This window comes from Bufo gargarizans, chromosome 5 (assembly GCF_014858855.1).
Source record: "Bufo gargarizans isolate SCDJY-AF-19 chromosome 5, ASM1485885v1, whole genome shotgun sequence".
In the NCBI taxonomy this organism is placed as follows: Eukaryota; Metazoa; Chordata; class Amphibia; order Anura; family Bufonidae; genus Bufo; species Bufo gargarizans.
The window spans coordinates 6,098,654-6,115,334 of record NC_058084.1 but is presented as its reverse complement, the minus strand read 5'-3'; the positions used below and the strand labels follow the sequence as shown (position 1 = coordinate 6,115,334).

The following is a 16,681-nucleotide window of genomic DNA, read 5'->3' as shown; positions in this document are numbered from 1 at the left end:
TAGGATAGGACTGTTCTATTATGGACCGACTGTTCCATAAAGTGAGGAATGCATGCGGCTTTTTTGTTTTATTTAGTTCGCGTGGTATCGAATAACGCAATACTTTTTTATGGTATCAAAATTTTGGTATCATGATAACCCTACTCAAGATAGTCAGATCGGTGAGGGTCCAACTCCCGGAACCCCCACCGATCAGCTGCTTGAAGAGACCGCAGCGTTCGTATGAGCGCTGCCGTCTCTTCAGTCTTTACCTGCTCCCCGTGGACATTGCAATAGAGAGCAGAGTAATTACAGCTCCTCCGTGACATTCACTTGTATAGGATGGAGCGTGACGACAACTGCTCCTTCCAATTCAAGTGAATGGGACGGAGGAGCTTTTGCAATGTCCACAGCGGGCAGGTAAAGCGTGAAGAGACCGCAGCACTCACACGAACGCTGTGGTCTCTTCAAACAGCTGATTGGTGAGGGTGCTGGGATTCGGACCCCCCTCTAATCGGCTATTGCTGAACTATTCTGTGGATAGGTCAGCAATATCAGAATCTGGACAGATTCGTTAAAAGAGGAGCGGTTAAGTGATATTTCAGCAATTCTCTGCCCCCTGAAAGCTCCTCTATAAAAGGTGATCAGAGAAAGGTGCAGAGGTGCGAGCCGGGTCTGGAACGCAGCGCCATTCCTCTTCTAGTTCTTGTGTGGTTTCAGAGAGTATCTGTCAATCTCTATCAAGGCGAGCAGGGACTGTGCCCTAGAAACGTCTGGAGGTTTTAAGATTATCCTGCAAGGGAGAAAAACAACAAGAATTTGGAAATCAGAGCGGTTCTGAGCCTGGTTCATTCTTCGAGCCCGCTACTTTGCATTTACATTGCTAAATTCATTAAGGTGCAGCGTTAATGGTGATTTATTATTTAGCAGAGCAGCGTGTGCGCTGGAGCGGGGTAGGTTTACATCAACAAATAATTCAACGCGGATGCAAAAACCTCAAATAACCTCCACCGATGCGGTTTGTCAATGGCAGCAAAAATTCATCTTACGATGTTTTTTTTCACTAGAAAATTACCATTCAATCTTTTAAGAGTCGACAGGAAACTGTTATCTATGCCATAAAAGGGGTTGTCAGGGCCTTGAAAAAATAATTGGGGGATGGCTGAGCATGGTGTAACGTGCAGGATCTAAAGACAAACTTTTAATAACAATTGCAAAGCTGCTCTGCCAGGTCTCATATCTGAGGGCAGCACATAAAGCAGGAGATGCCGAGGTTGGAGATGGATACTGGTAGAGATCTATGATTTCTTGTCAAAACTCAGACAAAGCCCGGGAGTCCTGCTCCCCCCACCCATGTATAGACAAAGCCCGGGAGTCCTGCTCCCCCCACCCATGTATAGACAAAGCCCGGGGATTCCTGCTCCCCCCTACCCATGTATAGACAAAGCCCGGGGAGTCCTGCTCCCCCCACCCATGTATAGACAAAGCCCGGGGAGTCCTGCTCCCCCCACCCATGTTTAGACAAAGCCCGGGAGTCCTGCTCCCCCCACCCATGTATAGACAAAGCCCGGGAGTCCTGCTCCCCCCACCCATGTATAGACAAAGCCCAGGAGTCCTGCTCCCCCACCCATGTATAGACAAAGCCTGCGAGTCCTGCTTACTATGCCCAGTCTGAGAAAGTCTATGCTCCCCGGTTTCCCCTTCCAGAAAACTGATGTAAATTACAGCTAATCTACACCAGCGAGAGCGAGAGACCGAGAGAGACAGAGACCGAGAGAGACAGAGACCGAGAGAGCGAGAGACCGAGAGAGACAGAGACCGAGAGACAGAGACCGAGAGAGACAGAGACCGAGAGAGACAGAGACCGAGAGAGACAGAGACCGGAGAGACAGAGACCGAGAGAGACAGAGACCGAGAGAGACAGAGACCGAGAGAGACAGAGACCGAGAGAGACAGAGACCGAGAGAGACAGAGACCGAGAGAGACAGAGACCGAGAGAGACAGAGACCGAGAGAGACAGAGACCGAGAGAGACAGAGACCGAGAGAGACAGAGACCGAGAGAGACAGAGACCGAGAGAGACAGAGACCGAGAGAGACAGAGACCGAGAGAGACAGAGACCGAGAGAGACAGAGACCGAGAGAGACAGAGACCGAGAGAGACAGAGACCGAGAGAGACAGAGACCGAGAGAGACAGAGACCGAGAGAGACAGAGACCGAGAGAGACAGAGACCGAGAGAGACAGAGACCGAGAGAGACAGAGACCGAGAGAGACAGAGACCGAGAGAGACAGAGACCGAGAGAGACAGAGACCGAGAGAGACAGAGACCGAGAGAGACAGAGACCGAGAGAGACAGAGACCGAGAGAGACAGAGACCGAGAGAGACAGAGACCGAGAGAGACAGAGAATATAAATAAAATAATAATATAAAATATATCTGTACAGCGCCACCTGCAGTTTGTTCTTTCTTATTTCTCTGTCCATCTCACTAAGGTGGGCACACATGCGCAGTTCCATCCTTCAACTGCCACTTGAAGCTGTCATAGGGAGCAGCAGAAGGGACATGCTCCCTGAGAAAGGACACCCCTCTGAGGAGCTGTCAGCTTGAAATAAATCTAGTAGAAGAATTTGAGCAATGAATGGGGAGATCTCTGGATCCATGTGAGGTACAGGGCTGGTTCTAGCTTTGTGAGAAATATATGGTCATTGTCATGACATATATGATGTCAGATTTACATTTTTTACATTAATCATAGGTTAACCCCTTTAAGAGGTCTGCACCAATAAATCCACTACATCTTACTCTGGTGGCCTTTTTATTTAAGGTCCCTTTACACGCCCCAATGTTCGGGGCATTCGAGAAGGAGCGTTTCCAATAACTGCCCTGTGTAAAAGGTGCTGATCGCTTGATGAACAAGAAAGCGCTCATTTGTCGGGTGAAGGCATCGCTGACAGTTTCTGGGCAGCAGATCGTGCTCTCAAAACAGCAATCTGCTGCCCATAAACAAAGATCCTTTATGGGGACAAGAGATCACAGAAGCAATCCTTAATTCCCATACATGTAAATGCAGCTCTCAGCTCTGACCATTCACATGGAGAAGAGGTGGTAAGTATGTTCTCGACTGCGCCGCTGGTACTGAGAGGTCTTAAAGAGGAACGTTCACCGCTCCTGACAGGCCTGTTTTAATAGCTTAATGTATTCCCCATGTAATAATAATTCTGGAGCATCTATTCTTATGGCTCTATGTTGTGCCATTGCTTTATTATTTCTACTACAAGTTATGAATGTATTGCTAGCAGTCTGCAGTAAGGGTACAGTTAGGGGGGGGCCCTTCACAGACTCACTCTATCCAATCAGGGCTGCCATTGTCAGACTGTGCAGGTACACACCCCCAACTGGTTACCTCCCCTCTGTACCCTTACTGCAGACTGCTAGCAATTCATTCATAACTTCTGGTACAAATAATACAGGAATGGCACAACATAGAGTCATAAGAATAGATGCTCCAGAATTGTTATTACATGGGGATTGCTTGAAGCTATTAAAAAAAGCCACATCAGGAGTGGTGAGAGGTCCTCTTTGAAACAAAGTTCACCCAAGACAGAAGCTTTATTGGGACTATACGTTTCGGCACTGAATCAATGCCTTCGTAAGGCCACATTGTGTTCTAGCCTGCTGGTAGCAGGGTCCGGCAGGCTGTGCTGGTGGGGGGAACTGCCTGCCGGATCCATGCTAATGCTAGCCCACCATGCCGTCAGAAGTCCGCTCCGGCCCCATTCACTATTATTCACTAAACATGCCAAGAAGTGGCCGGACAAAAAGCTTGTTTGCCGTGCTGCGGCTGGAATGGACTTCCGGCGGCACGGTGGACTAGCGTTAGCACGGAACAGCCTGCCGGACCCTGCTGCCACTACTGTGAAAGTAGTCTTAGTGTGGAAATGCGGATTTCAGATAAAGCTTGGGGGAACTTTGTTTGACCTCTCAGTACCGGCATCACGGTCAAAACCCTTTTTACCTCTTCTTGTTCATGTGAATCTTTATCCAGAGGGTTAGGGAGCAGCTGGGATTCTGCTTAAAGGATGGTGCCTATGGTTTGCACAAACATCAGAGGTGAGCACCCACTCTCATTTGTGCTATCCTAAACCCTATACCGACAATACTGCCCTGTGAGCTGTGTCCAATTCTCTTTTGCAACCTCCTTTGAGGGGCAGGCAATTATCAGGAACAGGCATATTGCTCCCAATAATTGCTTGCTGTGCTGGTTCATGCAAAGGTGCCTTTAGTCTAGTCTGTGAAACACCAGGCTTTAGTGAATGCCCCCTGTGAGTCCTGCTTCCTCGCCTGCACGCAGTGATCATTACCCCCTCCATGAGCTCAACCTCAAAGTCTGCCAATTTCTGTTTGTGAGCAGGGAAAGAGTGTGTCTAGGTGTGTACATGTGCAAACGAAGAAGGACTAGCAGGCTCTATGTGTGGCCAGGGGAAGCAGGACTCTTAGGCTCTCTCTAGGAGTCCTGGCTGCAAGTAAACAGCTTTATACAATCCCTGAGATCAGCAATTCCCCCTCTATGCTTTGCTGCCCCAGATAACACAGCATAGGATTCCCAAGAGGACTCCTAACAAATAACGAAAATCGGTAACTCCATTCTGTAGTCATAATCACCAAGATGACGTCACCCGTGTGTCATTCTTCGATGTTTACTCATCAGCCTGGCCAATGACCTATAGTATACGTGGGTCTACGGTTTACGCCTCTTCCCACCTGCAGCGTTCCTTGCAGCGAGGAACCTTTCATCCCTCAAAGTCTCTTCTATGGTTTTCTAACTTCCAATTCTTTTCTGAGAGGCACTTGTGGCAGCCCTGGATAATAGGGCGATATCCATGTGGGCGCTCAATGCTTTGTACTACCATGCAGTTCATTAGACCATGCGGCTTTCGGCACAGATTATCCGTTCAAATAACACAAGATGATCTGCAGAGATTGTGATTCATGACTGCAGGTGGAAATTAATCACCTGAAAGGAATAACACGCGGGGAAGATCAGTGGCTCTGAATATTTTAATATGTATTAAGACGTGCAGCATCTGATTTCCACTGTGCCGAATGGGTCGTGCTTTTACAGCTGGAGAGGTTCCCGGGCTCAGGGGAAATTTGAAATGCTCAAGTAAAATAAAAAAATAAAATTACAAGATGAAAAAGAAGTGATTGCAGGAAAAATATGATTCATAATCGTTACATAAATGGAAAAAAATAAGGTATATATAGGACGTATTAGGCTGGTTTCACACGGGCGTTGCGGAAAAATGTGCGGGTGCGTTGCGGAAACACCCGCGAATTTTCCGCGCGAGTGCAAAACATTGTAATGCGTTTTGCACTCGCGTGAGAAAAATCGCACATGTTTGGTACCCAAACCCGAACTTCTTCACAGAAGTTCGGGCTTGGGATTGATGTTCTGAAGATTGTATTATTTTACCTTATAACATGGTTATAAGGGAAAATAATAGCATTCTGAATACAGAATGCTTAGTATAATAGCGCTGGAAGGGTTAAAAAAAATAAAAAAGTTAACTCACCTTATCCCCATGATCGTGTAGATCCCGGTCTGTTCTTTAGCTGTGGGCTGAATGACCTTTGGTGATGTCAGATCACATGCTCCAATCACATGGTCCATCACCACTTGTCATGCCCTGCTCGGACGGTGTGCGGAGGTCTGTCAGATTGGCAGCACGTGTCTAACCTTTTGTTTGTTTTGGAATCATGCTAGATCCGCCTTCCTCCAGGTGCTCTGGGTGGGGTCATTTGCTTAAATTGCCTTCAATCCCAGAGGGCAGTGCGGGTTATAGATTTCTGTCTGGCCTTGGATTCAAGGAAGGAAGGATTGTCTGTTCCAGCTCTGATGAGTTTGATTTCTGTTTGTGTGGTTTGCGGTCTAGGCTATGTGTGTGTCTTCTGCCCCTTCTCCCCTTTCACCATCTTAGGGATTCTAGGGTGTTTGTAGTCCAGGCACGAGGACACTTCATACCTACCATCAAGGTCTGAATGTGGGCTTAGCAGCATAGGGAGAGAAGTCAGGGATATGCTAGGAGGTGACCTGTCCCCAGCATCTAGCCTAGACACTTGTGTATTTGGTTGTCTGTGTATCTGAGATCCTGTCCGCCGTGACACCACTTTAGTAGAAGAAGGACGTGCACATTACTATACCGATTAAACACCAAGGGGTGTCATTATAATGAAGTAATGAATATCTCACAACTGGAGAATTGTTTCATGCCGAATTGTATTAAAATAACTTATTGTTGGCACAACCCTTTTAAAGCATCCTATTATGAAAATACAACAGTATTTATAATTACAAATAACTATATTGCATATTAAATTAATCATAAAAAAAACAAAAAAACAAACACAACACACACACGTAATTGGTGATGGCATACATATACAGAAAAAAATAAAATAAACGGAGAACAAAAACTGTGGCAACAATCATTGAAACCCAATACTGAGTCGGTGCATGGTAATATAGCACATAGCCAAAGTGCATAGTGCAAATCAAGAATTAACCATATAAAACTGAGTAGTCTATACGTATAGATCAATATACTATAGATAAACACTGCATAGGTCCCCTGAGGAAGCTTAAAGAGGACCTTTCACTCCTATACAAACTAAAAACTAACTATCTGTGGGCAGAGCGGCGCCCAGGGGTCCCCCTGCACTTACTAGTATGCCTGGGCGCCGCTCCGTTCGCCCGGTATAGGCTCCAGTGTCTCAGCTCCGTCTATTGTATTGGACTGATTTTTTGTAGGAGGCGTGTCCCTTGCTGCAGCACTGGCCAATCGCAGCGCACAGCTCATAGCCAGTCTATGAGCTGTGTGCTGCGATTGGCCAGCACTGCAGCAAGGGACACGCCTCCTACAAAAAAATCAGTCAGAGGGAGCGCAGACACCGGAGCCTATACCGGGCGAATGGAGCGGCGCCCAGGCATACTAGTAAGTGCAGGGGGACCCCTGGGCGCCGCTCTGCCCACAGATAGAGTTAGTTTTTAGTTTGTATAGGAGTGAAAGGTCCTCTTTAAGGCGAAACGTACGTCGGGGCTGGAGCTACACTGGTCGGTATTTACATTTTATATGTTCCCCTTTCTGGACCTATGCGGCATTTATCTATAGTATATTGATCTATGTATTAATTCTTGATTTGCACTATGCACTTTACCTTGGCGGTATATATATATTGTAAGGGATCGTCTCTTTTCAGGGGGTCACACTCACAGATATCTCACCAGACAACGGATTTTCATGTCCAAACTGTGCATTTATTTTGACAGTCTTCTTATAAAGGATAGTCCAGTTATACATCACTGGGTGGGGTGAGGTATCCCGCAACACCAACACTTAAAACACAAATAAACTCCTGCCCTTCTAGGCGCTACCTAAACACAATACGTCCCTACCTCACTCATAGACCTCAGTTCACACATGGACATCCTATGCGGCTTTCCTCAGCCAACATCAATACTGCAGCCTCCAGGCTATGGCAACTCTAGTACCTTTTGGGGGAGTGTGGCCCAGTAGTCCTCCAGACGCTGGGCGTGCAACCCTCGTTCTCTAGGTCCTCCAAACCTCAGGCTATTCAAAGCCTTGTGGCCCCTCAGTCCTCCTGACAGACCACACACACAGAGCCTCTGCTTCACAAAACAGTCTCGCTCTCCCTCCTCAGACTGACCTACTCTGAGGCGCTTTATGCCAGCCTGATTACAGCAGGCCTCACCTGCGATCACCTCAGGTAGAAAAGAAAAACCCGTACTGGAAGGGTGTGGACTGGGAACTCCCTTTACCAAGCCTAGCCACCAGTCCAAGTAGAATCCAGCCCAGAAAATGTATACAGAAATGTCTCAGCAAACTATGCTTTGCTGAGACTACTGCCACTCTCTGGATTTTATCGGTCTCACCCATCTGAGGTACCTGAAGTGGGACAACACACCTCCCAGCACTGTTCACATTACCACTATATATAAAGCGAGGTGCTATATTACCATGTACCGGGCTCGGTAGTGGGTTTCAATGATTGTTGCCACAGCTTTCGTGTTCTCCGTTTTTTTCTGTATGTGTATGCCATCACCAATTATGTGTTTTTATGATTAATTTAATATGCAATATAGTTATTTGTAATTATAAATACTGTGTTGTATTTTCATATTGGGGTGCTTTATTTGTCTTACAACACGTTGATTGATGATCTGCGGAGATGGTTGTAACTAGGAGTCCAACCCTTTACAAGCAGCAGCCTATCCTCGAGATACGCCACCACTACCTGATCCGTGGGGCCTGACACCCCGCACTACCACGACCAGCTGTACTGGCTCCATCGCTGGAACTACTCATCTCTGTGCAATGGATGGAACTGGTTAATGCAGCGCTGCTCCCACTTACTTCAATGAAACAGCTGAAAGGCAGGAGAGCGGTCAATTAGTGATGGCGGATGGGCCATGTCAAGTAAATAAAAGATAGACTGTCTCGTATGCATCTGTAAGACACCTGATTACAGCAGACTAAATGAACGCTAATGTCTAAGCCCCACTTACTTGGAAATTTCCAAAAGGAGCAGATCAGCAGGAGATAAACCTGTGTTTGTCCAAGGACATTCTCCTGTTCACTGCTGTGATCCATTTCTAGGTTCAGTGCTCCTGTATTACGCAGCCACAGATTGCCTCCAGGGGACCCGCACCTACCCCGAGAACAAAGGGGCTGCACACCGGCCACTGGCTGTGCAAGGAAATGGCGGTGGAAGTGGACGCGATGGCCCAGTCTTGCGTCATTGGCACATGGAAGTAGCAACAGATGGAGTGCACCATCCCCGAGTCACTGATCCACGATGCGGGCACGAGAATACAGACAAGATGTCCAGCCCCGTCAACCACAGGGGAGGACGAAGTGCACAGAAAGAAGGTGGATGTCGATAGCAGTGCTCCAAGGCTTCTGGCAAGAGCCTTGGTGCTTGAAAGAGATAACCAAAAACAGCTATTTCGGGAACGCTTTTAGGTACAAAGATAACTATAGTATCATTTTAAACCGCCTTTGATCATGCTGACAGCTGCCCTTTAACCCACATCATTATTTTTTGTTTATTTTAAGACGTTTTCACATTTCATTTTGGCTTTAAGTCGTAGGTATATACGTCGGGAGGATTTCCCAAAGTATACTTCTGAAGGAAGGCTGCAACTTGTGCCACTGTATAGGCACACCCCACGGGACCTCGTAGTAAACAAAAAAAAAAGGAGTATGTCATTTCTTCATGAAATTACATCTCTATTTTACATAATGAAAAAAGGAATGGCGTGCAGCGCAGGCTGACTGGGCCAAAAGGATGCGCCTTCTGCAAAACGCTGGATGAATTGGGCGCTGCAGATATGTCCCGTCTATACTGCCAAGTGCCGACATGGACCATAGTTCACAAACTGTGAACATAGCCTTAGGGCAGTGATGGCGAACCTATGGCCTATGGTCACTCGGAGCCCTCTCTGTGGGCACCCCCTCCCCCAGGAAAAAGTCTACGGTGTACCAATATGCCTTAGATCAGGGATGTCAAACTCGTGGCCCTCCAGCTGTTGCAAAACTACAACTCCCATCATGCCTGGGCATACTACAGCTATCAGGGAATGATGGGAGTTGTAGTTTTGCAACATCTGGGGGGCCATGAGTTTGACATCCATGCCTTAGATTATTCCTGCCATCCCTCAGCGCAGGGTGCACTATGAGCAGCACAGGCAGCGCACTGAATGATAAAGCACATGGCAGATATGCTGTATTGCACTGTAGTATTCAGGGTAAATGGCCGTGTTGGCACTTTGTGATAAATAAGTGGGTTTTGGGTTGCAGTTTGGGCACTCGATCTCTAAGAGGTTCGCCATCACAGCCTTAGGCCCCTTTCACACGGGCAAGTTTTCCGCGTGGGTGCAATGCGTGAGGTGAACGCGTTGCACCCGCACTCAATCCAGACCCATTCACTTCAATGGGGCTGTGCAGATGAGCGGTGGTCCTTCTATCTTCATTCAGCAGGACCTGCGCTGACGTCACCACGTGGTGAGCGCGATTATGTCAAAGGTCCTTTTGCAGGTCCTGAAAGAAGAAGAAAGACGACGATGCCGGCTGCGTGATCAAGTGGATGAGGTGAGTTAATTAAAAAAAAAAAATTAACCCCTCCATCCCTAATTTACTAAGCATTCTGTATTAAGAACCATGTAAGGCTCCATTCACACGTCCGCAAATGGGTCCGCATCCGTTCCGCAAATTTGCAGAACGGGTGTGGACCCCTGGGGACGGAATGGATGCGGACAGCACACAGTGTGCTGACCGCATTTGCGGAGCGCGGCCCCGATCTTCAGGTCCGCAGCGCCGCAAAAGATAGAACATGTCCTATTCTTGTCCGCAGCTTGCGGACAAGAATAGGCATTTCTATAGGGGTGCCGGGCGGGTGTGTTGCGGATCCGCAACACACCACGGACGTGTGAATGGAGCCTTATAAGGGAAAATAATAGTGATTAGACTTTAATGGGGTTGCTCATCCCTATCATCTCCTAGCAACCATGCATGAAAATCGCACCGCATCCGCACTTGCTTGCGATTTTCACACACAGACCCATGCTGCAATTTTCACGCAACGCACAAGTGATGCGTGAAAATCATTGAAGTGAACGGGTCCAGATTCAGTGCGGGTGCAATGCGTTCACCTCACACATTGCACCCGCACGGAATTCTCGCCCGTGTGAAAGGGGCCTCGGGGTATCGCTACACATAGCAGTGGAAAATCTGCAGCATTTACAGTAGCAGCGAAGTGAATGAGCCATTTCAAGAATCTCATCCATGTAGAGAACGTTCGCACCAGAATCCCTAATACTTTGACACGTGGAACGGGTTTTTAATCTGCCGCACAGTAATTTACGTTGCGGATATCTGCTGTGGACTTCACCCTTTGCAAATCCACAGTGGTCCCGCATCTAAGACCATACAATTAGGCATGGAGTTTGCCGCTGCAGATTTCGGCCTGATCTGGTGCGACTTTCCTCCCGTTGCGTGTGGTCATACCCTTCTACCAAAGGCATCCCAATGACATCCTCGGTACAAGCGAACATCGAGCTTTCACTTTCGTAGCAATTTTTATTTCTTTTTTTTGTCTATGGAGAAACAAAACAAGAAGGCAGTCGACCTTTGCACAACCCAGACGAGAAGACACTGTTAAGATTACGACAGATGGCACTAAGACAACGTCTCAAATGAACAACCCCATGAACAAACAGAACAGCGGTCTCTAGAGGACTCTGTCACCTGCGCTCGCAGCCGCAGAAAATAAATGCCGCCAGCTGAGGTTAACATTTCCCCAACTCCGGGCGTGAAATGAAATGATCGCTGATACATTAACAGATAACTAGGGCGAGCAGTCAGAACGTCTGATAAATCGGAACAGGAGCGGGCCACCTTGTCTCGCCAATATCGGATTCCTTTGCTCTTCTACGTACTTACCCAAGCACGTAAGCAGACGGGGCTCCCAGGCAGGATTGTAGTGGTAGGTGTCCTCGCTCTCCTCGGTCTGCACTTGGGAGTAGAGCGCCATCCTGAAGAGGTTACAAGAACTCCCAATAGTCGCCTTACGTTCAGGCCGGCAGCTGCTGAAGGCTCTCAGCCCTACGAACGCACCAGATGATTAATTACTATGCCAACGCAAGCGAGCAGGTAATTACTCGGTGACATCACAGGCCGCTGCACACCTGGATACCTAGCAGATCACATTCTGCCAACAATGCAGGCGGCCACTCGATACAGGACGGAAACTTCTGCACTTCTCCAGGGGACGTCTCCCCGCGCCGGATCAGATAAGTGAATATTCTGGACCGCGCTCAGTTTTAATTTTGTTAAGAAAATTAAATTAGTCTCTATTAGAGAGTTAGATTTTACATGGTGCATCCCGGGGAACAAAATGCCGTAAATTATTGTAAAAGCGTGGAGATGGCGAGCTCGCATACACAGCTGCCGAGCATCCGTGATGTCCCAATGGAAAACTTTACATTTCCACACTGTGGGGCACTGTTACACCAGGCGTCTAGCAGGGCTAGCTCAGCTGAATGTAATGATCCGTTACTTCATTCTGAAGAAAAAGGACTTTTAATCCATATGCAAATTAGCAGTTAAGTGCACTGAGGGCGGGCCCAAATCTTCTCTGTGCACCCTTGCTTCTCCTGATTTCTGCCAGCCCCTACCTCTCCTTCCAGGTGATAATAACACATTATACAGGGGTTGTCTCACTGAGGCGGACCCCACTGACTTATAATACGGCCCATCAGGTTTCGCAGAGTGATGCATGCTGCTCTGGTCTTCCAATGAAAATTCTAGAATCCGGAGTCCCAGATCCAGACGTGAACACAGACTATAAAGCTAGCCAAACACAGGAATGCTAACAGAACACAGGAATGTGGCCAATCATCCGTACGTGGAAACGCTCGTACAAACGATCCCACTGGCGACATGCCAGGTCGACCAGGGCATCAGGTAGAAACAAGAAAAAAAAAACACTGTGGGTCTGCACACAAAAGTGCAAATGATTGGCCAAACTGATACAAGCTCAGGAGGAGTGCCCTTTCTGCTGCAGCCCTCTCCCTATGACAGCTCAGGAGGATTCCTTTCTGCTGCAGCTCTCTCCCTATGACCGCTCAGGAGGATTCCTTTCTGCTGCAGCTCTCCCTATGACAGCTCAGTCAGGGGGTGAGTCCTTTCTGCTGCAGCTCTCTCTCTCTATGACAGCTCTGGGGGAGTGCCCTTTCTGCTGCAGCTCTCTCCCTATGACCGCTCAGGAGGAGTACCCTTTCTGCTGCAGCCCTCTCCCTATGACCGCTCAGGAGGATTCCTTTCTGCTGCAGCTCTCTCCCTATGACAGCTCAGTCAGGGGGTGAGGGGGTGAGTCCTTTCTGCTGCAGCTCTCTCTCTCTATGACAGCTCAGGAGAAGTGCCCTTTCTGCTGCAGCTCTCTCCCTATGACAGCTCAGGAGGAGTGCCCTTTCTGCTGCAGCTCTCTCCCTATGACAGCTCAGGGGGTGAGTCCTTTCTGCTGCAGCTCTCTCCCTATGACAGCTCAGGGGATGAGTCCTTTCTGCTGCAGCCCTCTCCCTGTGCATCTAACAGAAAATAGGGCTGGTGGCGGTTGAAGAATAGAACTGCGCATGTGCGACCACTTCAGCGAGGTGGACAGAGAAATAAGGAAATGAAAAAAAGAGCAGGTGGCGCTATACAGATATATGTTATTGACTAGCTCAGTAGCTATAGTACCTTTTATAATTATATGCAATTAGAAAAGTATTCAGATGCTGGTTTGATAAACGTAGAATATTTTTTCCTGGGAAGAACCCCTTTAAGATGAAAGTCATGGTAGTGATCAGTCACACATTTATATTACAGCCAAATATTAGAGACGGTATATATAGCATGTAGAAGAGATTGCAGCCCTCCTCACTGTATATGGATTTCAATCAAATTTAGACTTTAATTTAGATTTCATTCAAACTGGACGCGTTTTGGGCTCACTTTTTTTCTTTTTATATCTGCCGTTAAATGATCGTGTTTGAAGACGGCGGCTGATCTGAGCTTTGCTTCCCTGTCAGGCGGCTGTCATTGGATTTACACTGGATAAATTATTGCCTGGTAAAAGCCACAGAGGCTAAATGATCAATATAAATGCAGGCAGGCAACGCTATAAACAAGGTCACTTCAATGCCGCTATACGTGGCACTAACCTGAAATCCATCCTTTAAGCTGCCTGGGGAGAAAGGTGCGAGATCCGGGGCTACAAACAAAGCCTCATGCAGAATGACAAGTGTGGGCTCCTGGAGGGACGCCTGTCAGTCTGTGCAATGCAGAACTTTACCGCAGGAGAGGAACAGGGGACATTTTTCACAGTGATGTACGGCCGGCACAAGTGAATTAATGACACTTCAAAACTTTGAAAAACGCATTTTTTTTTCCAGTTATTTTTTTCCCGCATAAATTGGTCAGAGTTAGTTTTACTAAAAATCAAATGTCCTCTAAAAAAGCACTTTATGGGTTCAAAATTTTCTACCTACAGTTCTTAATAGCCCAATATTCAGATACAGGGCCCCAAATCCCCTGTGCCAACAGAGAGGTCACTGATAAAATCATCTGCAGCTGCCACTAGGGGGAGCTTGTGAGCTTATTGTTTACATAGTGAACTCAATAATGTAACAGTACGCAGTAAGCTCCCCCTAGAGCACGGGTGTCAAACACAAGGCCCGCGGGCCGAATCCGGCCCGCCAGACCTAGTCATGTGGCCCGCGTAGCCGCCGCCGGCCGCCAGCCTTCACCTTTTATTATCACTTCCTGCAGGAAATGATAATAAATCGCATAATGAGCGGCAAGGCTTTTTTTCTGGCGGAACGCACCGGAACGGCGTTCCGCCACCTTTTGACATCGCAGCCTGCCATGCTCCAGCATCGCAGGTTGCGATGTATCAGCGGGGAGGGACTGGGAGGAGGAGCTGGGAGCCGGTGCGTTCACTGTGCTCCGGCCCCGCCGCTCCAGTAGTTATAAAATGTGTACAATTAATAAGGATTCTATTCATGAGGCCCCCTCTGCAGTAGAACATTCAATATAGCCACATCCTACTCACAGGGCTGTTATCTTAATGCTGGCCGGCCGGGCAGACGAGCGGCAGCGTCACGACTGATGTCATGTGCCCGGCCTACTTTCTGAATGAAGGAGGCGGCGCAGGCACATGACGTCAGTCGTGACGCTGCTGCTCGTCTGCCCGGCCGGCCAGCACAGCCCTGTGAGTAGGATGTGGCTATATTGAATGTAATACTGCAGATGGGGCCTCATGAATAGAATCCTTATTAATTGTACACATTTTATAACTAGTCTGTACTGGAGCGGCAATGGGGGGGGGGGGGGGGTCTGTGGTTGGCACTGTTATGGGGTGGGGGGGTCTGTGGATGGCACTGTTATGGGGTGGGGGGGGGTCTGTGGATGGCACTGTTATGGGGTGGGGGGGGGTCTGTGGATGGCACTGTTATGGGGGGTGGGGGGGGGGTCTGTGGATGGCACTGTTATGGGGTGGGGGGGGTCTGTGGATGGCACTGTTATGGGGTGGGGGGGGTCTGTGGATGGCACTGTTATGGGGTGGGGGGGGTCTGTGGATGGCACTGTTATGGGGTGGGGGGGGTCTGTGGATGGCACTGTTATGGGGTGGGGGGGGTCTGTGGATGGCACTGTTATGGGGTGGGGGGGGGTCTGTGGATGGCACTGTTATGGGGTGGGGGGGGTCTGTGGATGGCACTGTTATGGGGTGGGGGGGGGTCTGTGGATGGCACTGTTATGGGGTGGGGGGGGTCTGTGGATGGCACTGTTATGGGGTGGGGGGGGTCTGTGGATGGCACTGTTATGGGGTGGGGGGGGTCTGTGGATGGCACTGTTATGGGGTGGGGGGGTCTGTGGATGGCACTGTTATGGGGTGGGGGGGTCTGTGGATGGCACTGTTATGGGGTGGGGGGGGTCTGTGGATGGCACTGTTATGGGGTGGGGGGGGTCTGTGGATGGCACTGTTATGGGGTGGGGGGGGTCTGTGGATGGCACTGTTATGGGGTGGGGGGGGTCTGTGGATGGCACTGTTATGGGGTGGGGGGTCTGTGGATGGCACTGTTATGGGGTGGGGGGTCTGTGGATGGCACTGTTATGGGGTGGGGGGGGTCTGTGGATGGCACTGTTAAGGGGTGGGGGGGGTCTGGGGATGGCACTGTTATAGGATGGGGGGGGGTCTGTGGATGGCACTGTTATAGGATGGGGGGGGGTCTGTGGATGGCACTGTTATAGGATGGGGGGTCTGTGGATGCCATCCCCAGATCCCCCATTAACAGTGCCATCCCCATATGGGGGTTTCTTTGCTGGGCTGGACTTTTATAGCCCCCCCAAATTTTACTTGCATCCCTGTTCTCTAAAGGGGCGGTTTTAGGGGGCGGTCCTAGGGGTGGGCAGATCCCCCATAAGTGTCACTCACAGATCCCCCATAAGTCCGATACAACCGGCCCTTTGAGGATGACCAAACTGCTGATGCGGCCCCCGATGAATTTGAGTTTGACACCCCTGCCCTAGAGGAAGCAGCTTTAGCAACACACACACTATGACGACCATAGTCATATGTCAGAATGTTGCATCCCCCCTCAAAAATGAATGGGAGCCAGAAGGAAATATCCCTGAAAAAACACAGAAGTTGCCCCAAGTTGTAGGCGGAGCTAAACTGGTAGAAGGTGTGGCCTAGCCAAGTAGGAGGGGATCTTGTGCAGGGCAATCTGCAGTTTTTATTGATACCATTTAGGAATACATATGCTCTTAGATCACTTTGAGTTTCAGTTTTTTTTGGAAATGAAGCAACAAAAAGAAAAATGGTGAATGCACCATTTTGAATTTTTTTTTTTTTGGGCGTTCACAGTACAGAATAAATATTTCATATTTTTAATCAAATTTATTAATTTATAAATAAAAAATAAAAAAGTAAATTAAATATTTTACTGGTACATGCATTTTATGAGCAAAGAGGACAAAAAAAGAGTCTATTTTTGTTTTTAATATGGGGAAATGGGCAGGTTTGAATTTGTATAAATTTTGTTAATTTGTTATAGTTTTAAAACACTTTATTTTAAAATTC

At 48.4% G+C, this 16,681-nt stretch overlaps 1 protein-coding gene across 3 annotated transcripts in view; it reads right to left on the bottom strand.

Moving 5' to 3' along the window:
* The window catches only part of EFR3A (EFR3 homolog A), a 121,149-nt gene that overhangs the window by 76,415 nt on the left and 28,053 nt on the right, over window positions 1–16,681 (bottom strand). Inside the window, exon 1 of one of the 3 annotated variants that reach the window (XM_044294170.1) lies at window positions 8,565–8,872. The exons of 1 other annotated variant lie outside the window; for it this stretch is intronic. In XM_044294170.1, the coding sequence (XP_044150105.1) occupies window positions 8,565–8,649 (85 nt within the window). In that variant the 5' untranslated portion in view covers window positions 8,650–8,872. Of the gene's footprint in view, window positions 1–8,564; window positions 8,873–16,681 lie in introns of those variants that run through there. One more of the 3 variants, XM_044294171.1, reaches the window with a different exon arrangement.